Source organism: Nipponia nippon, unplaced genomic scaffold, assembly GCF_047370975.1.
Source record: "Nipponia nippon isolate SJK-2023a ecotype South Korea unplaced genomic scaffold, ASM4737097v1 scaffold_12, whole genome shotgun sequence".
Taxonomy (NCBI): Eukaryota; Metazoa; Chordata; class Aves; order Pelecaniformes; family Threskiornithidae; genus Nipponia; species Nipponia nippon.
The window spans coordinates 23794257-23818611 of record NW_028262313.1 but is presented as its reverse complement, the minus strand read 5'-3'; the positions used below and the strand labels follow the sequence as shown (position 1 = coordinate 23818611).

General features: G+C 55.6%; 1 protein-coding gene across 1 annotated transcript; it reads right to left on the bottom strand.

Annotated features, from left to right (window-relative positions):
• Positions 1 to 19: 19 nt before the first annotated feature.
• LOC104012920 (relaxin receptor 1) lies at positions 20 to 18979 on the bottom strand. Its single transcript, XM_009465353.2, has 18 exons — positions 18838 to 18979; positions 13756 to 13902; positions 12887 to 12976; positions 12683 to 12788; positions 12015 to 12086; positions 11083 to 11154; positions 10598 to 10669; positions 9291 to 9362; positions 7366 to 7440; positions 7036 to 7107; positions 4538 to 4609; positions 4317 to 4388; positions 3901 to 3972; positions 3721 to 3792; positions 2073 to 2302; positions 1230 to 1640; positions 562 to 777; positions 20 to 239 (listed from the first exon to the last, which is right to left on the bottom strand). Exons 1-18 carry the CDS (start codon positions 18977 to 18979, stop codon positions 52 to 54), a joined length of 2253 nt encoding a protein of 750 aa, XP_009463628.2. The 3' UTR covers positions 20 to 51.
• Between the last annotated feature and the right edge of the window lie 5376 nt (positions 18980 to 24355).

Genomic DNA, 24355 nt, shown 5'->3' with positions numbered 1-24355 from the left:
AGTGCCTGGCAGGCTGGGGAGCCACGGGCAGCCTCGTGCTGCCGGGGAGGGTCAAGTGCTGCTGGCCTGCAGTGTCACCAGGGTAAAGCTCTTGCGGGACTCGTGCAGCTCCAGCTGCTTGGTCTGCAAACAGCCCTTCACCTTCTCCTGGAAGGAGGCGGTGGTGATGGTGTAGAGGATGGGATTCAGGGCGCTGTTGATGGGCAGGATGAAGATGACCACCCAAGAGGTGATGGTGCCTGTGCCAACAAGGACACGGCGTTAGGCAGCCAAGGGGGGTGCTTCCCCCCGCCCAGGGGCAACCCACCTGCTCTAGCCCACGCAGCAAAGAGGGACGATGCCCGCTGTGGGCTCATGGCTGGAAGGGCAGCCCCCCACGGGGGTCGTGACTGGGTCTCCCTGGGGAAAGGCAGGGGCCCAGGGAAACGAGTAATGCTGCCTGTCTCCCGTTGCAGCCCATGCATGGGTGAAGAGAGCTCCAAAGCTCCTGCATTGAGGGGTCCCCGACCCAGGGACTCACGGCGGGCAGCAGCCAGGGCCTCGTAGGGAATGGGGGTTCACCTGGTATTTCCACCTGCAGCAGGGAGAGCAGCTTGAGGAGGAAGATGGGTATCCAGCAGAGAGCATCAGTGAAGACAACGAAGAAGAACCGCTTTGCGATGGCAACTTCCCGGGAGCAGACTCCTCTCGCCGCTGTTTTGGATGCAGTGATGTGGATGGAGTAGAACATGCCAGAGTAAGCAAAGACAATGGTGATGAAGGCTGCCAGATTCAAGCCTGGAGAGGAAGAAATCTTGCTCTGAGCATAGCCAAAGTGCAAACCTCGCGAGCTGGGATGGGCGGCGTGGCCGGCTGCAGCAGGATGACTCCTGCTTTTATCACTAGAGGGGGCAGAGATGTCTCAGCAGCCCCGGTTTGGCGCGAATCCGCCTTAGCCCAGCAATGCCCATGGCCTTGGCCAGCTTTGGGGTGAAGCTGGGCACAGCACCAGGCTGGAGCAGGGACCCTCCCTAGCCCGGGACGGAGGGCAGAGCTGGCACCGCCATCTTCCAGGGTCCCAGCAGGATGGCAGTGCCCGTAAAGTCAGACATCCCACTACTGGGGGTGGTGTGGGCTCTGCTGGCATGCTGGAGGGGACAGCTGGGCTGAGCTGCCCCGCTCCCACCAGGGAAGCCCGTCCTGCCCCACATTGTCCCATCCCTGGGTCCCAAGTGCTGAGGTGGCCTTACCCAGGTAGATGGTGGCAGAGTAGCCCCGGGCACTGGGCCATTCGCCCAGGTCGGACTGCAGGGGGAAGCACACCCCGTTCCTCCCGTAGTAGTTCCCAAAGGACTCCTTACACCACAGGGGGATGATGCTGAGGGAGAAGCCCAGAAGCCAGATGGCCGCTAGCACTGAGATGGTCTGCTTCTTGCCAGCTCTGTGGTGGCTGAACGGGAAAACAATGGAGGAGTATTTCTCCAGGGTCATGTAGGTCAGCAGCAGGACTGACACCTCAGAGGACAGCATGGCCAGGCTGCCCGCCAGCTGGCACTGGAGGCTGCCCATCCAGCCCTGGGCGTGCTTGTTGTATTCGCCTGAGTACTTGAGGTCGAAGGCTCCGATGATGAAGAGGTAGATGCCCATCAGGCCGTCTGCGCCTAAGAGGGGAGAGAAGGTACGGTGAGAAAAAAACCACCAGCAGGCAAATATAGCCCTTTGCATTAATGCCATGGCCTTAAAGCCATCATAGAGCTGGGTAGCCTTTGGCTTTAGGCATATATATGTGTGTGCGTGTGTATACACACACACACACACACACACACGCGCGCGCGCGCGCATATATAAATATAAAAGAGCTGCCCGCTGGTGCCTGCAAGCACAGACCTGAGGGCAGGGGCTGAGATGCCCCAGGCAGAGAGGGATGCCCAGAAACCTGTTTACCATCAGCACAAAGGGAAAAATGGGCAGCAAAGGGGCCCTGGCTGTGCTGGGGAGGGCTGGCATCAGTCAGACAGCTCCTCCCTGGGGAGATGCTGGTGGGCAGCTCATCCGCCCCCGTTCCCTCTATGCCCCTCCACCACCCAGCTCACAGCACAGGGACTTGATGGCCATGGTGTGCTGGCTGTTCTCCGTGACCATGAAGGACCGCATGCAGATGACGAAGAGGTTGCCGAAGCAGGTGAGGCAGGCGATGACCCAGACGAAGACGCGCAGGATGATGTTGGCGAGGAGGTTCTCAAGGGAGGAGATGCCGTCGGTGTTGGGCTTGCAGCTGCGCACGTGGGGTGCGTAGCTGCAGTACTGGAACTTCTTGAAGTAGCTGTCGGGGCGGGGACAGAGCAGGAAGGTTTCCTGGCTGCCACTGGGACCAGGAGCAAACATGGTCCGGCGTGCACAGCCCCCAGCCCCGCAGTCCATGCTCTGCCTGCCCCTGCCAGCTCCCTCCAGCCCCTCGGCCACGTTTTTTCCCTGTCTGGGTGGAGAAGAGCCCCCTGCCTCACTAGCCAAAAGCCTGGGGACTTGCACAGCCCAGGGGAAGGGAGATGGGGAGGCTGGGGGGAGGAAGGAGGCAGCAGCAACGCGGGGTGGGAGCAGAGACAGGGCGATGCCAGCCCTGGGGCTGGGACAGGGATCTGCAGGGACAGAAGGTGAGGGAGCCAAGCGAGGGGGCCCCCGTTTGCACAGTATGGCAGCTGGTTTTGGACACTAAATAAGCAACACCCTGAAGCCTTTGCAAAACCAGCTGGAGGCACCCCAGTGCTTTTTGGATCATGTACCACAGCCACACTCTTAAATCTGCCACTATTCAGCACTGTCAACTGATGAATACAAGAGTGTTTTCCTCCAACCAATGATTCTCACAAACTAACATTTAAAAATCAATCCCTTATTCAAATCCTTCAAGTTCCATTAACAGGGATTCACATTTTCCCCCTGCATATTATTTCATATTAATCTTTTCAAGCCTTATAAAAGCCAAGCCATATAAGCTTAGCAAAACTCTACATTAGAAAATGACTACAAAACTGCAATGCAAGGCTCATTTCTGCTTAATTATAGATAAAAGGAGAGAAAATGATTGCTTATTAGCAAGTCAGGTAGAAAATGTACCATATTTATAGCGCAAACAGACCAATTACAGAAAGGAAGATGTACAGTTGTCTTTCATTACAGGTACTTTAAAATGTGCATCTGGAGAAAATTAATGATTTTTTTTCTCCTTCCAAAGAGCAGCTGAAGCACTCACAGCTGGCTGCGCGGTCTTCTTTCCACCCTGCGTGCGGTGCCTGTCCAGCCTGTCTGTCTGCACATCTCTGGGGTTCTTGGGTCGTTATCTCAGACCCAAGCAAAAGGACCGCTGATGGGATTACTTAACCACAGCTTTCAGCACACAGCCTAGCATGCCTTGGCCTGAGAGCCTACCTTGCCCACATCACCTGCACAATGTGCACCCTCAGAAATGCAGATCACGCTTTGTGTCACACGTGCACTCGGATCGGGCACCCGTGGCTCTGCAAACTGCCCCCTTCATATGGGCAAAATGCCCCCCTTGCTCTAAGTAAGCCCCAGCTAGGAGAGACCCTCTTACCCTGGGGGGATTTAAACAGTATCGTCATGCTCAGGGGCTTCCAGTGGGCTAAAATAACTTGCTCATGGGTGTAAGAGTGAACCAGTTTTCCTCCCTGCACCCCGGGCATGGGTGCTGGGGCGGCAGCAGCCCCTGCTCCCCCCACTCACATGTGGGAGAGGTTGGCCAGCTTCTGGAAGTTCAGGTTGTGGATGTTGGGGATCTCCAGCCCTTCCAAGCTCCTGCAAAAGGAAACTAGTGCAGGGAATGCTGTGAGCGGCCCCGGGCTGGGTTTGGGGCTGCCACATGTGGAGGCAGCGCTGTAGGGTCAGGCATGTTGCGGGACTCACAGGGACCGTAGCCGGGGCAGGCTCTCAAACTGGCCAGGCAAGATCTCTTTCAAGGGATTGTAGGAAATATTCCTGAAAAAGAGACAAGCCTTTGGTATTTTCCCCACCTGGAAGCTATCAGAGTAGCTGGAAGCAAGGGCAACAGGGTGCCTTTCTACGGCTTTTCCCAGCACTCCCCATTCCCCTAGGATGGGTCCGCAGCCCCGAAGCAGAGGGTCTGTGATGGCACTGTGCTGCAGGCAGACCCGCAGGGAGGGAGCCCATCCTGCCGGGGCCTCCGTGGCTCTGGTGAGGGAACAGACCGTGCAGCAAGGACATCTACCCAACACGATGCAGGGGTGCAGGGGTCCTGCAGGGCCCCCCGTCACTTGCAAGGGGCAGGGGCACCCCTGGGGCAGCGCAGCCCCAGTACTCACAGCTGCTGCAGCTGAGCCAGGCCATTAAATAGCAAGGAGGAGAGCTGGTCTAGTCTGTTGGATGACAGGTCGCTGTGCAAAGGAGAGAAGTGTTTGAGAAGTGGTTGAGGGCACTGAGCCTTGCACCCGGGGGTCCTGAGCAAGGCCCCCACCCCTGCCCTCCACACAGCCCCTGCCTGTGGGGACGGTGGGGTCGGGGCAGGCGATGGCTGGAAACTTACAGCTCCACCAGCCTGTTCAGGCTGGAAAACGTCCCGTCTTGGATCCACCTGAGCTGGTTTCTGCGCAGGATCCTGGAGGAGAAGGAAGGGGAGAGACCGTGTGGGTACGGCAGAGCCCTGCACGCCCGTCGGGAGCGGTGGCCGACCTCTGGACTGGCTGCGAGCAGCTGGGGGTGCTGGTGCTGCACGGGGCTCACCCGTGGGGTGCACCCAGCCCTTCCGCGTCCCTCCCAGTGCACTGCGCCACAACCATCACCTCCAGCAGCCAAATGCTCCGCTGTTATGAGGAAGGTCTAAGCCAGCTCTCAGGTGCAAGGCTCCATCTCACACAAGCCCACAGCTCAGAGAAGCACCCATCAGAAGTGGGGAAGATGAGCAGAGCTGATTAAAGGGCTCACAAGTAAAAACCCAGAACGGTGCACCAAGAAACACAAACAGTTTCAGAGCAGCAGGAGCAGAGCCCCGCAGGATGGCACATGCTTGAGGGTGCTGGGGGACCCCGTGAGTGCCAGGACCCGGCGACAGTGCTCCTTGGCGGAGGTTCACATCAAGCAGCCAGGCGCTGCTGAGCTCAGACCCTGACCTGGGCAGCCTGCTCTAACGTGGCTGGGCAGGATGGGGGAGACTGGCTCATCCCACAAAGCCCAAACACAAGCCCATCTCATCTGCTGCCTCTGCTTGCAAAGCTGTCTCCTGCGCCGGTGTCACGGCAGGACGTGTTTACGCCGTCCATCTTGCCCGTACGGACGTTTCCATGGTACTGCCATAACAGCCCTGGGAAACATGCTGCTGATCAAAGCCAATGGGCTTGGCTGTGGGAGGAAGGATGGTTGGCGGGGCGGCAGCTCACCCACCCGGCACAGGGGTCCGCAGGCAGCTCTCGCTGGAGGAAAAAATGTAGTGGTATACATTTTGGGGGTTTAATGCCTATTGGGGCTTCTCCAAGACAGGCAGGATGGGGGACCAGGGTCTTTGTGCCGCAATCTTCGGCTGAAAAGTCACAGGAGAGCTTTCCAAAGCGCTCATCCTCGGTGAAGTCGTGTGGGGACAGTGGTCAGAGGAGGACCAAGATCGGTCCCCAGGGACCACCAGGTAAACTGCAAAGGGGATCTTCACCCCATCCACATCTCCACCTCTCCATGGGCCAGCCTGGGACGGCTGCTCTTCCCCGCCTGGACAGGGACCGTGAGGTGCAGCGCTGCCCTGCAGAGCGGCCCAACTTTCAAATGCACTGCTCAGCATCTCTGTTACCTGCTGGGACCTCCAGTGGGAGCTGCAGGGAGTTGAAGAGCATTTTGCAGAACTCTATGCAAGAGGAGAGAGTGGCTGTGAGACCAGAGCACTCAATGCCTCTGCTCTGCTGCCGCCGGCTGCATACCCCACTCCTGCATGGGGCTGCTGCTGTGTTTGCCCTCGGGGCAGAGGTGTACTCTGCTGTGCCTTGCAGGAAAATGATGTCTGGGGAAGGAGAAGGGAGAGCAGCTCCTGCCAGAGATGATCCCATCCCAGCCCCGTATCAGCTACTGTCCAGATAAGCCCTGGATTTATTTGCTTATTGTCATCCGGCAGCATTGGCACAGGGTCCTGCAACGAGTTCCCAGTGCTCCGGGTAACCATGATTGCGGATCCCCTGGGAGGATGGCTTGGCTCCCCATCCCACTTCTGCTCTCCTGCCACCACCCTGTGGCTGCCAGTAGCCTTGTGCTCGCAGATACCATCTACACGATGCACAACTGTCATGTCCTTGTCTCCTGGGGCTCCAGGGGCCATATGTATCGCTTTGGGAGATATATGACCATCGTGTGCAGGAAAATTAGATCCTGGGAGAGGCCTGTGCATTGTTGATGCAAATCCTCTGCCTTTGTCAGCTCCGGGGGGGGGGGGGGGGGGGGCACCTGGGCGAGAGCTCAGCCCTTGGGCCAGGAGGGAATGGGGCGGGAGCAGGCTGCAGGCAGGAGGGGAGGAAACAGGCTGCTTGACATGTGGAGAGCCGGCTCACAAGTTTATGGCCTTCCTCAGGGATATTTTTAGGGGATTTGGATGCCAGTAGAAGGGTCTGGGCTGGCTGTAAGCTCTGGTATTCGCACACCATAGGAAGCTTTTTCCATGCTGCATCCTGCCACTATGTCCCCCCATGAAGAATGTCCCCATTCGATTTGGGCAGCCCCCATGGGCTGGTGACAGGGTGCTGGGATGAGCCCACCAGCTCCCCAACCCAGGGTTAGCCGTCCTCCAGCACAGAACCCCTGGAAAAGGCTCTGGGGCCCCTGATCAGTCCCCACAAAATTCATGAAGCTGACTGTACTGTTGATGCTGTGTACAAAACATGGGCTGAAACCATGAAACACGAGACAGCAGCCCCTTATCTAGCCCAGAGCAGCGGGAAACAGGGAGCCCAGCCGAGTGCCACTATCCCCCCTCCTCTCTCCATGTGCCCGCAAAGGGACAGGGTCTCCACCAGCAAGCGGGGGCCACGGCTGGGCCCCCAAGGTACTCACAGCACAGTGAAGTCGTGGCACTCCTGGAAGACAGCCCTGTGCACCGCCTGGATCCTGTTCCCTTCCAGCTCCCTGCAGAAAGGCAATTGAGGCTGCCGCTTCCCCGGGCTCTCCCTCCCCATCCCCGCCGTGCTTGGAGGCTGCCCAGCACGATCTGCTCCTTCTCCACCAGCTGCTTCACCTCCCGCTTGCCCCCACTGGGATGCTCCCAGCCCTTTCTGCCCCTTCTCTGCTCCAGGAGCCTGGCCGGGGAGCGGGAGCAGCACCTGCAGCAGCCCCTGCCCACCCCGCAGGCAGCTCGGCCTCGCTGCCGGCAGGCAGGGTACTCACAGCCAGCTGAGCTTCGGCATCTCCGTGCAGAGGGAGGCGTTGGGTATTTGAGTCAAAGAGTTGTTCAGCATGTACCTGGTCAGGAAGCAATAAGGACAACAGGGGTCACGGCACCGTACGTCTGCCCAGGACACAACGCTGTGCACAGATGCGGTCCTGCTGCTGCTCCTGGACCATGCAGTGTTTCACGAGGGCTTTCTGCTGGTCCATGGCCTCACCTGGGGGGACCTCTGCACTGTATGGGCTGCTCGTGTGGATGCCCAGGGATGACCTCAGGGCCGGTGATGCCTCCAGTAGCCAGCCCAGAGCAGCGTGACTGCATTGGCTTCCGCACACCCCAGCGGAGCAGCCATGGCCACATAAAACCACAGAGAGAGTTCAGCTACCACCACCCCAGGCAAAGGCCTGGCACATATGGCTGTTAAGGCCAGCACCAAGCTTCATTCACCTTCTTTGGGAAAGATGTAAAGGTAACGATACAGGGCACATTTAGCAGCTGTGGGAGACACTCTCCAGTGAGCTGTGACAGGCACGTCACCAGGAGAACGGTGCATGAAAGCAGCAGCCAGTGACCCTGGAGTGACAGCCAGTAAAGGCAAATTTATAGCCTGAACTCCCGCTGATGTTTTTCCCAGCACTTTTACACATGCCTGTGTGCACAGTGTTCCTCACTGCACATTTTGTGACTGCAGTTTTAGTTTATTTGATTTGCTAACAAAAATGCAGAAGGATAAACAGGGTACGTCACTGAGCAGAGCGGCGCTGCTGCCTGCAACGTGGGAACGCGTGGCCGAGGGGAGCTCCGTCCCCCAGGGCTGTCCCCCGTGGCCCACACGTCTCCTCCTCCTGGGACAGAGCAGGGACAGGTCTCTGGACACCGAGTGCTACCCAGGTTTTGCAGAGGAGAAAAATCCCGGGGTCATAGCCCCTCTTCCCCCAGCCTGCTGCCAGCCCCAGCTGCCCTCAGTCCCCCCCATCCCCAGCTACGGCCGTTAGCAGAGTCCTGCACACCCCCAAAACCAACTTTCAGGCTTTTACAGCCAACTCCAGCAGTTACATCTCCAGCAGAGATGGTGTGAGCCCGGACCAGCAGCCGTGGCTGAAGCACTCTCCTTGCAGGTGTACACCCAGGGAATAAAGCTTAAAACGTGGTCAGATGTATGTGAGTGTGTATGTGCGTCTGTGCACTCACACACACGCATTTTTTTCCACTGTAACAGCCAAAATTTCTCCCCTAACACTGACTCCAGGCTGCTGCCAAGGTTTCCGATCCATGTTCTGGACTATGGAGAAGGTGCTAAAGTCATCTTATGGTGACTGCAAAATTGGTTTTATGGTGGTTAAAGCAAATTTGTTATCCTGTACGTCCATCTTGGAAATGGCTGGACCTTAAAAACCCCTTGGCTCGAGGTGACCTGGTGTGAAAACACCCAGCCAAGGCGCAGTAGTTTGGGAAAGCATTGGATCCTGTTTGCAGTTGCCGACTCCAGGAAAACAATCAGCAACCCAAACCGCAGGCACTGCTACCCATCCTGCTCATCGGTAAGTGCTGAGGCTCTGCTCAGGCCACGCTCCCCAGGGACATCCCTGTCCCTGTCCCAAGTGAAAGCAAGAACCCTGGTTTTAAGTAGAGTGTGCTGAGAGCAGGAGATGGCACAGAGAAGCAGCAGCACCAGCAAAGCCTGCTGGCTCCCCCTGCCAGGTCAGACACCCCCTGCAGCTCCTGGAAACGGGAGCAAGACAGACATCTCCCTTGTACCGTCACCCCTTGTGCCCCAGGGAAAGCAAGGAAGCCACAGCATCCTTGACTTGCCCCGAAAAAGGCTAGAAGCTGCCTGGAGAAGAGGTGCAGGAGGTACCAGCCAGAGATCCGCAGAGGCAGGGTCCCCCAAACCCCGCCAAGGGCTGCTCCCACCCCTACTTACAAGAAATACAGAGACTGCAGCCCTGCGAACGTCGCGGGGACGATCGTGGCAATCCTGTTGTTGTCCAGCATCCTGGAAGGAGAAGGGGAGCAGTGAGACGAGGGGACCCGGAGAGGGTGAGGAGGCAGTGGGACTCTCCCGGCAGGGGGAAGCCCCCACATTTAGCGCTTGTGCTGCCCCGACAGGAGGGGGCTCTGTCCCTTCTCCCCCCCAAGCCTCCATGGACACCCGACCCCAGGTGGGGAGCTGCCCCTCCCGAAGCCTGTCCCCCCCTTTGAATCCTGCCCAGGCAGCCCTGGCTGAAGCGCTAGATCCAGCTGCAGAGTCTGGATTCCTTCACAGTCAGGGTCTGTTGGATTTTTCCTCTCTTCTGCTGTGAAATAAAGATAAATTAGAAATCATTTGGGGAATTCAGGGCCGTGCTTGGCTTCTCAAAAGTCCTCTGGCTTTTTTGCACCACAGACCACCCTCCATGAGCTGCTCATCCTTCTGTTTTTCCTTTTTGATTTAAGGAATAACTGCTCTGGTCCCACAGCGAGTAAGAGGAGGGGAGGCTGGGGGGGTGGCAGACCTGCCCAAGCTGCTCCTGCGAACGCAGAACAGGAACAAACTGTCTTGTAAAGCAGCCTTTACAGTTTCTTTTCTGTAGCAAAACCTTTATAAGCTCTGTGTGTAAAACCACACACCGCATGGGCCCAGATCAAAGAGAGCGAGCTTTTGAGAATAAACAGAGGGGAAGGATATTAGCTGCACTTTCAATTTAGGCGCATATTTTTCAAGGTGATGGAGCTGCAAATCTCCGTGTTTAACAGCGCACTTAAAGCCTTTTATACACAAGCCTCCGGTGCTCCAGCCCAGGAGCTGAGGCTGTCTCTGCATGAAGCCCATCGCTGCGCCCTGCCGCTGCTGCGGCTGCTCCGGAGCAGCAAGGGGAGCGCGGCATGGCCAGGCCCACGGGGACCAGCCGGCCATAACGAGATTTCAGACAGGACCACATCCAGCCCGTGCTAAATCTGACCCCAGTAACAGGGGAAGGAAGCTCAAGTAGGAGTTTCATAAAAGAGCTGCAGCAGAGGCCAAGTGTGCCCTGGTCCCCAGGGCTGCTAGGGAAGGCAGGGAGGTGGAGACCCAGCTGGGCATCGCACCCATTGCCACCGTGGCCTCCAGCATGGGCAAGTTACCACAGACACCCTGAAACCACCATGCCCACTTTCGCCCACCCCAAGGAATGAAATTATAGTAAATGCAAGGAAGAGTCGGGATCAGTCACATCTTCTGATGCTGTTGGGACTGGCAGAGGAACTCACAGCCACTCGAGGCAATGCAGGTCCTCAAAAACCCAGGGCTTCAGCTGTGTGATCCTGTTGTGGCTGAGGAACCTGGAAGCAGTGCAGAGGAGGAGATCGACCCTCAGACACTGCTGCTGATTAACCCGCTTTTGCTAAAGCTGTTCTCTGAGCTGCCCATGGCCCCTGGCTTTGGGTGCCTGTGGCACCATCTCCCTTAGCAGCTCAAACGCAGGGTCCCAGCACAGGCTGGATAATGTGGAGATGGGAACAGCCATGTTTATAGGAGGGGAAATGCCTCTGCTCTGCTCCACATTCACCCAGAATAGATGCAACTCCAGTTTAAAGCATGCTTGATACCAGCTCTTGCAGGAGCAAGAAAAAAGGCTCGGAACCTGGCCTCGAGCCGGCTGTGCTGCGAGCCTTCATGCCAAGAGGAGCCGAGGACTGTGTCCATCCCAGGGCTCCCCTCCCCAGGGCCCCATAACGCAGATGCCTTTACTCACAACATTTTAAGCTGAGAAAGTCCAGCAAAGGCTTTGGGTGAGATCAACCGGATCTTGTTGTTTTGCAAAAACCTATTTAAAAAAACAGAATAGAAAAGCAATTGAAGAAGAAGTGTGTTTGCTAAGGGATTCTCAGGGTCCGTGGTCCCCAGGGAAGAGAGGGGTGTGCCCACATCTGCAGGACACCAGCCACACGGCTCACGGCTGCCTGCCCAGCACCGTGGGCCAGCTGTCCCCTGTAGCGCTCAGGGACGGAGGTCCAGGCTGCAGCCCCTGCTCTGCTGTGGGCTCCTTGCCTCAAGCAACCCTGGAGAGGCTATTTTCCTTCTCTGCCTTGTTTACTCCATGCAAAGGGAAGGAAGCTGAAAGTGCAGATGCCTGATGGTCACAAGTGGCTGCTGTGAGCTGCTTCAGGTGGTTATTGCCCTACGAAGCTGCCGTCCCACCTACAAGAGCAAACACCCCTCTCCCCCTTACCCCGTTCCGCTGGGTCCCTCCCTGAATGCCCCGGTGCAGCAGCCTAGAAAGGTGATGGGCTGAGCAACCAAAGGGTCCGAGCTCTCCAGAACAAGGCAGCTCGCTTGTGAGGCACCTCATGCCACCATGCACACGGGGCGGCTATCAGCCCACATGGGCGCTGCTCGCCCGCCCATGGGGAGCGGCACGGTGGGGCAGTGTCTCAGGAGCTTTTAACACCTGTAGCAGGTGCCTGCTGACTTCTGTGGGCACCATGGGCTCCCGGAGCTGAAGAAGTTGCTGTCTGGACAAACATAGCGTCCCATCAGGGTGCCTTGCCCCAAACAAAGCTGTCCTGACAAATGCACACACTTGTTCCTCTATGCATGGCCCCACCGCTGCTGAGCTGCGCATCCACTTTTCTCCCCTTTTACAGAAGCCAGCCAGAGAGCGGGATACAGAAAGGCGATACTCACAGCTTCTTCAGAGTCCTGTACCTGGCAAACTGATTGTCCAGCAGAGAATGGATGTTGTTTTTCTTCAGGTCCCTAGCAGGAAAACAGAAGGAAAAAAAATCAAGCCCAGGGCCAGCAGGCTAGGACAGAAGAGAGGCCTTTATCAAAGGAGAACAGTGAAGACTGGACCCTCCTCTTCTTGTGCAATACAAACAAAATGCAAGACAGCTGCTGTTCATTAATGCTACCTTGCTAATTGCCGTCCCAATCTGCAAGCCTTATTTGCTGCAGAGTTTTTTCACACTCTCCTCCCTTCCTAGCCCTGGCTTTTTGTGCACAAAGGGCACTCCAGGCCTGGACCTTGCCGACAGTCTCTGACCCTGTGCATCTCAATTGGAGGCTTGGCAGTGAAGGCAGGCTCCCTGGTCCTCACCCTGGGCAGGATCCGTCCGTTCCCTGCTCCCAGCTCAATGCTGCTTGTGGGAGGGTTGCAGCGAGCAGCTGAAGCTCATCAGAGAGCAGTCTGTTGGCACGGAAAGGCCTCTTTGCTTCTTTGGATCCAGGGAAAACAAGTAAAAGCCAGGGATTTTATTTCCTTCCCTTTAAGCTTGTTTTTCTGCCGGGTGGCAGTGCTGCCCTGCTCGTGCCTCTCCCAGGGCAGAGGGATGCATGCACCTGCTGCTACTCACATCCTGGTCACGTTGGAGGAGACCCAGGGGACCGCGGCAAGGTCCTGCTCCGTGCAGTCTATGGCCCTTCCCCAGCACCGGCACCGCTCTGGGAAGAGCTCCAGCCCTGTGGGCAAGCAGAGGGGACACGCTGAGGGGAGGGCACAGGGCAGGGGAGACCCGCGGGGTGGGGAAGGGTGCCTGGCCCCGGGGAGGACGGCTTACTGCAGGCGTCACCCTCGTCTTCCACCGCCGTCCTGCTGCTCCTTGCAGCCAGCATGTCACCCAAGATCTGCAGCCAGCCGCTGTCATCCACTGCAGGGCAGAGAGCGGGGACCACCGTTAGAGGCACCAGCTGCTGCGCACGGACATCGGTGTGGAGCAAAACCCCGGCAGCCTCGGGAGAGGGTGCTGGATCGCACGAAGCCTGAGATCTGGCTCCAGTCCCACAGCTCTACCGGGGCAGAATAGGGGTTCATCCAGCCCTGTGGCCTGTCTCCAAGCGCAGCCACAATAAAGTTTTCTTTCCTCTATTTCTAACATCCCACCTAGCCTGCTTTAAGGATAACCCGAGTCAGACGCTGCATACAAGCCACTCAGTTAACCTGCTCCCAGACGGTATGAATTTGTCCAGTCTCTAACTCATTTACATTCCTGGCCTCAGCATCCCTGAGCAAAGAGCTCTACAGTGGCACTGTGTATTGTGTGAAAAAAGGAACTCATTTTGTGTCTTTAAATCTGCTGAACCCGTGTGTCCTGACTGATAGTGCAGAGCTCCTCTGCCTTTCCACCACGGCCCAGACATAACTGCCCCAGCCTTGTAGCATCCAGGGTTTTCCTGCACCCCAGCCTGGGAGAATCCCTGACGGAAGAGCTCCTCCCCGGGGCACACATGGCCAGTGTGCCGGGATGGCGTGCAAATGCAAGAGCCGGGGAAGTGGCTGGATAATGGAGCAGATCCAGGATTCCTCACTCTTCCCAGGGGAAAAGCAATCTCTGCTCTCATGCGCTTGTGGTCCCGGATGCTGGCGTTCCCAGGTCTGGGGGTTATTCACTCTGAGGGCATCCCTCTTTGTGAGGGGCTTGCTGCTTACCGCAGTTCTCCTCATCAGCTCCGTTGTCGCAGTCATCCTCCCCGTTGCAGTGCAAGGCCTGGGGCAGGCAGACGGAGAGGTTGCCGCAGGGAAACTGCCCCAAGGGACACGCGTGCCCATCCCACCGGGAGTGGATCAGAGGAGGCTCTGCCGAAGGAAGAGGAGATGCTCAGCGCTGGGGCAGCACCTCCCGCCCCTGGACCCCTCGCAGATGCTGCGCTGTCGCCTTCAGGGTGCTGAGCTCCTGGGGCCGCATCCTGTTTTGTGCCCAGCTCTGGTGACTTTTGGGGCAGTGCGGGGCCGAGGGGCTGGAGGGTGCCTGCGCTGCTGCTGAGGATCAGCATTGCTGCACTGGTGCCCCACGAGACTGCGCTCTGGCCAGAGCAAGTGTGAGCTGACGAGGTGTTGGAAACCACCGAGGAGGCACGAGTGTGCCCCAGGGGAAAAGAAAGACCCAAAGCCTTGCTTTCGGAGGACTTTCAGCTGGCAAAACACCACCCTGGAGCCAGGAGACCTGGTCAGAGGCGGTTCTGCTGAGGAGTACATGGAAATGGAGAGCACCAAACAACCGGCCACCCCATCCCTCCTCCCCGTCCCTCCTCCTCAGCCCCCCAGGCCACCCCTGTCCCCGAGGCAGAGCCCTGTCCCTCGGTGCAAAGCTGTCTTGGCAGCTCTGTCTCCCCTTTTGCTGAGCCCTTTCCATCAGAGCCATCAAAGACAGCCAGCTGCAGGGCCCTGTTCGTTAATATCCTGCAATTATCCATGGCAGAGGCATGCTTCAGATCCAGCTAAACGTTTCCACAGCCCGCTTTGATCAGGGCCTGGGGAAGTGGCAGCCGTCGGGCACCGGGGAAGCACGGCTGGGGGGCCCAGCTTGTCGCTCAGGATTTTCTCCAACTGCTAGACTATTAATGGCTAATGGTGCATGCTATAATTAAAAGCACTTTGCCTCACTCACACACACCCCCTGTTAACCATCCCATCAGCAAGCACTGTGGCGTGATGTGGGAATGGGTAGGATGCAGGGGTGACCGGCGGGGGCTTGCAATGCACGGCAGGCAGCACACGCGGACGCAGTCCCCTCCGGCCGGCCCGGCAGCCGAACCACGGGTGCCCCGTCCACTCCAATGGGGTTTGCCTGCAGACAGGTCATGCCTGGACCTGAGGAATTTTTCCATTAGACTAGAAATATCCCTGCTTTCTGCAATAGCTGTCTGAGCTAGACATAAACAGCACGCACTGCCTGAATCCCTGCCCGGACACCTCTGACCGACTGGGAGTCCCACAAGCCTTCCCCAGGATTTACTGACACATCTGGGGTGTTTGTTCTGGGGAAAATAAGGCCTTCAAATCCACACAAAATGCAATGGAATTAATCAACATGATTCAAAGTGTTTTAAGAATTGGAACAGAGTCTATCATGGCTCCATAAATCTTTCCTGAAAACTGGAGCCATCCCAAGTGGATCTCTGTCCACTTGAAGCCATAAAGTGGGTCCAAGAAACATTTTTAACAGAACCACGCTATTGCTTCTCTTTGTCTCCCACTTGACTCAGCTGGGACCCCTTGCCCCAGCCATGGGGCAGCCTAGGGCATGAAGGGAAACCCCATTTCTATAAGGTTTTGAAGGCTGAGCCATTGTTGGTGTTGTAGCCTTGGTAGAGCTTGTATAGTACACTGGATTACCAGAAATCTCTGATTTGGAAGTGCTTGCCTTTGACTAATCTTTTTGCAAACCAAGACATAATTTTAGACTTTTATAAATGCTTGTGGCTATATTTTTGTGTTAGACGTGTCTAAACCCATGGGGGTATCACACATGCTACCGCAGAACACTGAAAACGCGTAACAACTGTCAAATGAATTACTGTCTGCCTGGGACATTAAAAAGCATATCTGCTATTAAATGTTGCAAAAATTTATCACTGAAAATTCATTTATGAGTGATCTTTTGTTCCTTTGGCTGGGAGAAAGAACATCTATTTTCTTCTGATAACACAAGAGACACGAGTCGAGGCTGTGACAGACAAGTCACTGGAGACGGGGTGAGGGCTGCTGCATGTGCCGGAGGTCTTCCCTTCCCAGCTTGCAAATGCCACGACAATGTTATATGTAGCTAAAAGAAGGAAGGCACAAGCTGGCACGTGGCTGATTCTCTCCGGTGAGTGGTGCAGGCAGCGCAGGAGGCTCCTGCTGCCGCGGCATTTCCTGGGGAATTTGTCCGGGGCAGCTCATGACCAGACAGCCTTGTCCAAGACCTCTTGTTAGTGCAGAGTCTCAGTGACTTTAAATGCTTCTGGGTGTGATTCTGCTTTATGAAGCCAAAATTTCTCCAAGAGGATAGACACAGACAGAGATCTCCTGCATGATAATGGGCAAGTTGCTCAGCACTGCAGTTTCTTACTTGTAAAGAGCAAATTCTGGTCCACCCAAAGCTGTCCACCCAGGAGCCAGCCAACATTGCTCCCTGGCACAGGCTCCTGAAGATGCGTGGTGCAAGTCTCCAGCAGCTGTGCATGACCCTGTGCATGGCCCTCCCTGCTTGCATTGCTCCAAAATGAATAGGGCTGCTTAGGTGCCAACCTCCATCCTGCTGGGAAGCAGCAGAAGTGTCACCATCAGCATGAAACAATTCACCTGGAACGAAGCCAGCACCTGGAATAACACCTTGCTTGGAGGCATCTCCTCCAGCAATGGCGTGACTCACGCCACCTCTTTCCAGGCGGTCAGACTGAACAGGGCTGGGCTGCTGCCGAAAACCAGGGGGCCGGGGAAAAGAGAAAACCTATCTTTTACTTCTGCCTGTTAGTTATAACTGAGCTGGAAGGGGAATTGATTTTGCAAGATTTGGTTTTATACACTAAAATCAGCACCACAGCAACGTACAAAAAAACCCTTGGCAAGGAGCAGGGCTGGTGCCCATGGAGCTGCTCTCTGCCAGCAGGTCGAGATAGGGCACCAGAGGCTCGGGCAGGTGTCAGTCAGCAGCTGAGCAAGGACACCCATCCAAGGAGGGAATAAAGACCAGTGGAAAGCTCTGGTACATGGATATCTCGTAGAGGGCACGCACAAGCAATTGCTCTAACAAATTCATGTGTTGCAAGATGAACAAATGCAAACTCATTCATATGTGACTGCGCCTTTTGGTTTTCCTAAGCACCTGTTTCTCCATGACAGCGAATACCATAAAAATTTGAGCCAAGTTTAAGTGTAAGTTTATTTCTAATAGAACTTTTGAGTGTTAATGCTTCAATAAAAGAGTTTTATCACCTTTATTAAAAATACCTCATGCTGGCAGATCACACCCAATAATAAAAGCATGTGCGAAAAAGTAAATAAAATGACGTTTGTGTCAAAACAGCTCAAGTCTGCGCTGTATATCAGTGTGGAGTACCTGAGAGAAGCTGGAAGCTGCTCCTCAACATGAGAGCTCCCTGTGGGTGCTCGCAGCGAGCGCTGCTGAGCACTGCACGGGACCCTCCCACAGCCCACGGGTGCAATGCCGGGAGCGCTCCTGCTAGTGCAGGAGAGCTGCTGTTTGCTCAGGACCCTGGTGAACGTGTGTGTGGGGACCAGCTAACTCCCTCGCAGCATCCTGCATGCAAAATGCACCAGTGAATGCTTGTGTTAGGTGCAGGGGCAGCTCCTGCCGTGCTGCAGCCAGAGTAAAGAGATCCCCAAGCACCCCTGAAGACAGCCTTCAGTCTGCCTGAAGGACCACGCACCGGGGTCGAGCCAACCTGCCGAGAAGCAAGTTTGCTGACCTGTTTAACGTGCTTTCATGCACGTGTGTTTTAAGCACGCCCATGGTGGTCCTGCTGCTCCCTCGGTTGCTATCTCCGCTGGCCTGTTCCTGCTCACACTGGCTGGCAGCTGTGCTTTGGCACAGCTCTGCAGGATCCCTGCAAGATAAACACCTAACCAGTGAATTACAACGTGGACAAAGATTAAGGGCAATTAAGAGAGTCTCACTGCAAATCGTCCAAATGGGAAACCTCTTAAAAGAGGCCAGAGTGGTGGCAGGAGAAATGAGATTTCGGAGGTGCCGTCAGGTCCTGCCCTTGCAGGCAGCAGAGGCAGCAGCTGGCGAGGGGCTGAGCTTGTAAGGAAAAACATGTCTCCTTAAGAGAGTGTTTTGGGTGATGAAGGAGTAAGAAAATACAAACCAGGGGGGATGGGGATAGTACAAGACCCCTGGCTCTTGCCTTCTTGCAGTCCTGCGGAGGGAAGCGTGTCCCTTACCCTCTCCAAGTCCTGCTTATGGAAACAGATCTCACCCCAGCCCTCAGACCTGAGCTTGTGTCCCTCCAGAGGGATTTTTTCCTGTCTCGGTTCCATTTCTAGTTATCCAGGGAGGCTCTCTGTTGCATACTGTCATGCCACGCAGGTTTCTGGCTGTTTTCTTAGTCTGGATTTATGCAGGACCTACAGAAGGGAATAGGAACCTTTCCAGGGCCTCCAGGTCCCTATTGCAGAGAGCATATCCGCATATGGAGCTACGTTAAGACTAAGAGAGAAGAGTTTATACGTATATATATTTATATATATAAACACAGATATCTTCTACTTTTTTCAGGAATGACGCTCAAGCCCCAGATTCCCAGCTAAACTGATGCTTTCCAGCCACCCCCACAGGACCTCGTTCTGAATTAACCCCCCTCAGGGCTACAGAAACCAGGGATGGTGCAGGACAGAAACCAGGGAACAATCCAAGACAACAGAGGAGAAGGTGAAATAAAAAAAACCCGAACACACAGAGGAAAAGTGTACGTTTCAGGCAAGGTAAACCGCTGAGAAAACAGGTGATTTTCGGACGATGCAGCCTGTTAGATCAACAGATTCCCTGGCAGAGGTGGGACGGGGTGAGCACGGACACTGTGCTGCAGCGGGGACCTCCCTGCCCCGGCTCTGCGGGGCCACAGAAGGAAGCAGAAGCGGTGGCCGAACGTAGCCAGGATTAACCTCAACATCTGCCTTGACTTTTCACAAGGGCCTCCCAGGATTGTAAACGAAGCCCACGCATCACCAAGAAAACAGCTGTGACCAAATTCTCTAGAAACTAACAGGCTGAATGAAACACACCTTCGGTCTGCATTGCCTCTGTCTGCAAAGACACGGTGTAAGTTCTGCCAGCAAAGTCCTGGAGCCGCAGGACGTGGTCTGGGGTGATGCACTGCCTGCCCCGTTCGTCTCTAGCACCCAGGTTCTCCGCACCACAGTGCATCCCTGCTGCCCCCCGCCCAGGACAGCAACCCCCTTCTCACGGCACAGGCACACCGCACACAACTCCCCTTACATTTCCCATAGAGAGAAAAGAGACACAAACGATTAACTGTCTGGAGAGAAAGGTTTAACCCCCTCCTCTCTCCCGCAGGGTGGGCAGGGCAGGCAAAAACAGTTTGCATTGCCATCCAGAACAGTAAACCACAACAACTCAGAGTAAAATGGAAATAATGCAGAGCTACTGCTTTTCTGCCATCCCCCTTCCTAACTTCCAGCAAAAAGCGTCTCTTTACAGCCTGGTTTCTGTCCACTGCTCCCTCCTCTTCCAGACCGTAACATCAGCGCAGCAGCTGCATCTGCTCCCCCTCCGCTCCTGTGCTCCCTCTCTCTTCTCTTGAATAAAAGGCAGAATCACAATTTGCAGCTATCTCTGGGTTTACAGGTAACACAGATGCCCAGAAAAGCCAACAGTAAGCAGTGCAGAAAGCAGTGTTAGCAGGCACACAAACTCTCTTCACAGGATGGTACTTTCTCGGCGGAGCACGGCTGTTTTCAGGCAGTGAGCATCCCTGTACTGTGTACCAGGATCTACATCCAAATCCTCTGCAACCCCCCCACCAACACCCCAGTCAAATGGCCTGATTCCCTCCCCGCTTTGGATGACGTGACCTGCAAAGACAGCCACTTACTTGTAGCAGTGTAGAAAAGCAATGGCAGAATAATCAGGAGCAGCCTCATGGCACCAGCCGCTGGCAGAGCAGTCCCCGGCCCCAAACAGCTTGGAAAGGGTCTGGGCTGCTGGGCGGTGGAGGGAGGAGGGAAGAGGAATGTGGAGATGCTGCTGGTCCTCTCCTGCTAATGTACATGAATGCACCGATGTCTCCCGGGAGCGCACACGCCAGGGATGCTACAGGTTGTCACTGGTCCGCAGGAAGCCACGCACCATGCCTCCATCGCCATCCCGGGGAAGGTGCCAGTGCAGTGGCAGTCGGGCACGTCTGCAGCACCCCGCAGCCTGCATGGGACTCTGCACATAAAATCCAGTGAGGGGACGTGTATGGCGAGGAAAGAAGAGAAGGAAATTAATCCAGTCCTTTGCTAGGAGGGTGCAGCCCTTTGCCTGCGCTCCCCACCCCAGGGGTAATGCGGGGCACCCTGGGGTGTTGGCCCCAGGGGAGCCCAGGGCCAGCCTGGGGAGGAGGAGGAGAAAGAGGAGGAGAAGAAGGAGGAGGAAGGATGCTTCGTCCCCCAGAGAGCCCTCTGCTGGATTTGCAGTCAGCACTTGCACCCACCCATGTCCGGTGGCCTGATGGACATGACCCAGCGGTGGCTTCCACGAGGAATCTCTGCCCCATCCCTGCACTACATGCCCTGGTCAGCCATCCTGGTGCAGGGACACAGCCCCAGTGGGGACAAGGCAGACATGACCCCGGAGCCTCTACCCGAGCACATATCAGGGTACTCAGAGTTTGTGGACTGGGGTCCAGGTGGGTTGCAGAGGGCTGCAGGTAGGGGCAGGGGCCTCCCTCTCTCCCCACCAATGCTGTGGTCCCCCTCTCCCCATCCTGTCTGGGACTCCCTCCTTGTCCCCTTGACTCACCCACCCCTCCCAGGCCCCCTGCGCACCCCTGCCCATCCCCGGAGCACCCTGGGGGGCGAGCAGAGGATGAGAGGGGTGCTGTGCATCCCACCTCGGGCACAGGCCCTCCTGCTGCAGGGACTGTCCCCAGGCAGCCTGGCTCTGCCCATTGGTGACTGCAAAGCGGCCAGGGACAAGTGGTGGCACAGCTGCCCCTTTTGCAGGCTGCCCTTCCTCAGCAACTCGTGCTGCATGGAAACCCCGCGGACCAGGATGGTGGGAAGCACAGGAAGGGGAGTCCCTGGATGGAACAGCTTCTCAGGCTCAAATTCACCCCAGCCCTGAGGAGGAGAGAGCGGAATCAGCATTTCATGGCAGGGGAGTGGGAGGGAGGAGAGGTGGTCCGGGTCAGAGAGCAAGCCCCTACCATGGCTTTGCTCTCCATGCTTGGCTCCCAGACCGTCTGCACAGTGAGCGTGGGTCTCCTCGGAGTCTCCTTCCCCCAGCATTTCCAAGGGCTTGTTACAGGTCCAGAAAAATCTGTAAAAATTTAACCCCTCCCCTGCTGCTGGAAAGCAAATCTTTACTCAGGTCACAGGACCTACTGTCCCACATCTCCTCAACCTGAAGACGTAAGTGCATGGGATTAAATGACATACATATCCCCCTTTTTATTTGCACATTCCTACTAATGCATTTAAAGCTACCAATAAACCTGTCAAAATTCTTGTTGATGCTTCTAAAACAACCCAACAACTGTTTCTATCCCTATCCCTGGTTGTCATTGGTACCGATGCCCCTTTCCTCTGCATTGAAGGAAATGGGGTCCCAGAAACGCAGCCTTCCCTCCCACCACCACCTCCCTCTAGCCATCAGCTGGCCCTGCCATGACCACAGCCCAGGGAAGCAGGGGACAGCTTCTAAAAGAACAGGATATAAAGTATTTGTGGCTCTAGATCAAATTTATTTAAGCTCTAAGGGCAGTTTGAAGCTAAAAGCCAGATAGGGTGAGGCTGGTAAGGGAAGAAGAAATGGAAGAGAGGCAAAATATTGCATTTTTTCAGAAAAGGAAAGAAGCTGTCAGAAAAAGAGTTCTGTGCTTGCAAATCTCAGACCCTCTGAAGAGGCTTTGCAATTCCACTGCTGCAGTTTAAAGCATTCACTTTGGTCTCGAGCGCTGGATGGGGGCTCGGTGTCAGGAGACAAACTCCGTTTTCTGCCCTAATGTTCAAGCTTGGTCATTTGCTGCCAGATGCCAAGGTGCTGGACAGCAGTGACTGCAAAGCCTTCAAACCTGCAGCCAGGAAAAAAAAAGAATATCAAAGCTCCAAAATTAAAGTGTGTTTCAGGGACTGACAACATTTCTTCTGCAGGCTTTTCAGGAGCCCCTGTCCCACATCCCCACACGAAGCTGCGTGTGTACCACAGAACAGCTGCCTGGAAGTTATAACCCCCAACAGCAAACGATGGGCCTGAGCTGAGGAACCTGCCTTCAGGAACGTCCTCGTGGCACACGGGTATGGGCTGGGATTTCGGGTGGCTTGTGGGCAACCCGGGGAGATCTGTGGAGCAAACTTTCACAAAGGTGTGAAGTCACAGGGTCAGGACTTTGCTCTGAAGCTGGACCTGGCTGGAGATGCTCCATCAGGAATGGGAGTGAGGAAGCACCTTGCACAGAAAGGCGTCCCGCTTCGCATCTCGTACTGCTTCCAACCCAACAACTGAGCCTGCTCCCCTCAGGAAGCCCAGCAGGAGTCAAGGGCTGCCCATCTTCTCTTACGTACACCCCACATTTCATTGCTCTTCATCAAACTTGCTGCTTTTGCACCTCTCTGGGGCATCTCCACAGCCCGTTCTATACTCTGGTCCTTGACCAACCTTCTATGCTCTCAGAGCCTTTCAGCTTTCTTCCCCCTTGTTCCTGCAGGCTGTCAGCATCTTTACACCAAGTTTGTATTTCTTAACATGAGCTTTGTTAATGGGCCAAAAAATTTCCGCCCTTTGGCAGCAATCTTCTTCCGGCTCTTGGGGATGCACCTCCCACCAACCACCCAGATGATGTATGGGTGTTGAACACTTCCCCACATGCATTAAATCTCTGGGCTGCGAAGCCCAGCAATATATTATGATACAGAGCCTCGAGGGGCTAGGAGACGACTTGTGCAATTGTATGGCATAGATTTATATCCCAGGATTTTAAAAGCATAACCTCTTCAGAGAGCTCCACAGTCATCCGCTGGGCAGCCTTTGCTTTGGCACAGCCACGCACAGCACCTTCCCCACCGGAGCTGTCTTTGCCATCCCCTGGATAGTGTCACTTCTGAGCAAATCAAGCCAGCTTTTCACTTTTACTTTGTTTTCTGCTGGGATAATTCCTCGTGCCACATCCCCAGGCTCTCACTCAGGCCTGACTTCTCTGGTGCTTTTTTCCCCTCCATTTGAGGTGAGCCTGCCTCTGTCTGAGGCCACGAGCTGCACATCACGGACGGGCTCCACTCTCCCACAGGCATTGGGCAAGTCAGCGTTGGCTGCGTGTGCAACGCCCTGCATGCCCAGCGCTGCTCTTGGCCAGCCACAGGCAGCATCTGCCTTTGTCAAAGCAGTTGATCTGGCTGCTGTGGGACTGGATCACTTGGATGAAATTGTTAGTCTGGGGCCATTACTGGGTTTGTTCATCCATCTGACAACAGTCACAGCTTGCTGCCTTGCTCCCAGCCTGGGAAGCAGGATGCTGAGCTCAGCAGAACAGCCATGGTTCGGTGTTATAATGCAGAAATATGCACATCAGCTGGAGAAACTGCCTCTGGAGGAGCGAGCTGAGGCAGAGCAGGCAGATGTGAAGCTGATCTGTCTTCCTCCAAGTCAGCAGCCTCTTCCCACCCATCTGCCCATCCTCACCCTCCTGCCGAAGGGGCAGGCAGGTTTCCCCTCCTGTCCAAACCTGTGCACACCAGAGCCAGCAGCAGCGTTGTGCCCAAACCCCAGGAGGTTCAGGCAAAGCTCTGAATCTTCAGACCTAAACTCAGAGCAGAAACATCCCTGGTGCTGCCCAGCATCTCTCTCCCTCTCCTATCAATGCCTCACCAGCCAGGCACATGCTCCGCTCCTGTCTTCGGAGGAGGTGGAGGAGGGACCCTCTGCAGCAGCATCCCATACCAACAGCCCTTCTGCACAACTGACTTCAGATGGACCAAAAAACCTGCAGGAATGGAGCAGTGCTGGTGAGACATGAAGGATTAATCAGACAAGGATGACATCTGCAGCCAGGCAAGACACTGGAAGCATGCATTTTGGTCCTGATTAAGTCCTCTCTGCAGTTCTCTGGGCAAAGCCTGTGCCACCTGCCCAGCGCAGCAGTCGCATCAACAGGCATGATGGTTCCAGCACCCCTGCTGAACAGACGTCATCTTGTTCAAGGACTAGAAGGAAATTCATGCATCTTCACCACCTGACCCCAGTGGCAGGGCGTTTTTGGCAAACATGTTCATTTACAAATAATAGAAAGTGCTGCAACCAGTGCAGCGCTCCCTGTCCCTTGATGGGCATGGCTCCTCTTGGGCTGGGCTCCCTGCACCCAGCTTGGAGAGGGGCTTGCCACACGTCCCGTAGGACAATGAGTGATCCCAGCAGGCAGCAGGACTCCTGAGGGATCAGCCCATTTAAAAACACAAATTATCCATCTGCAGCTCCCAGTGGGGCGGCACCTCATCAGGTCTCTGCATTCCTCTTCTGTCCTCAGATCTAATCCTTCAGGCAGAAAGGAGATGGAGAAAAGGGCAAATCGGAGAAAACACAGCT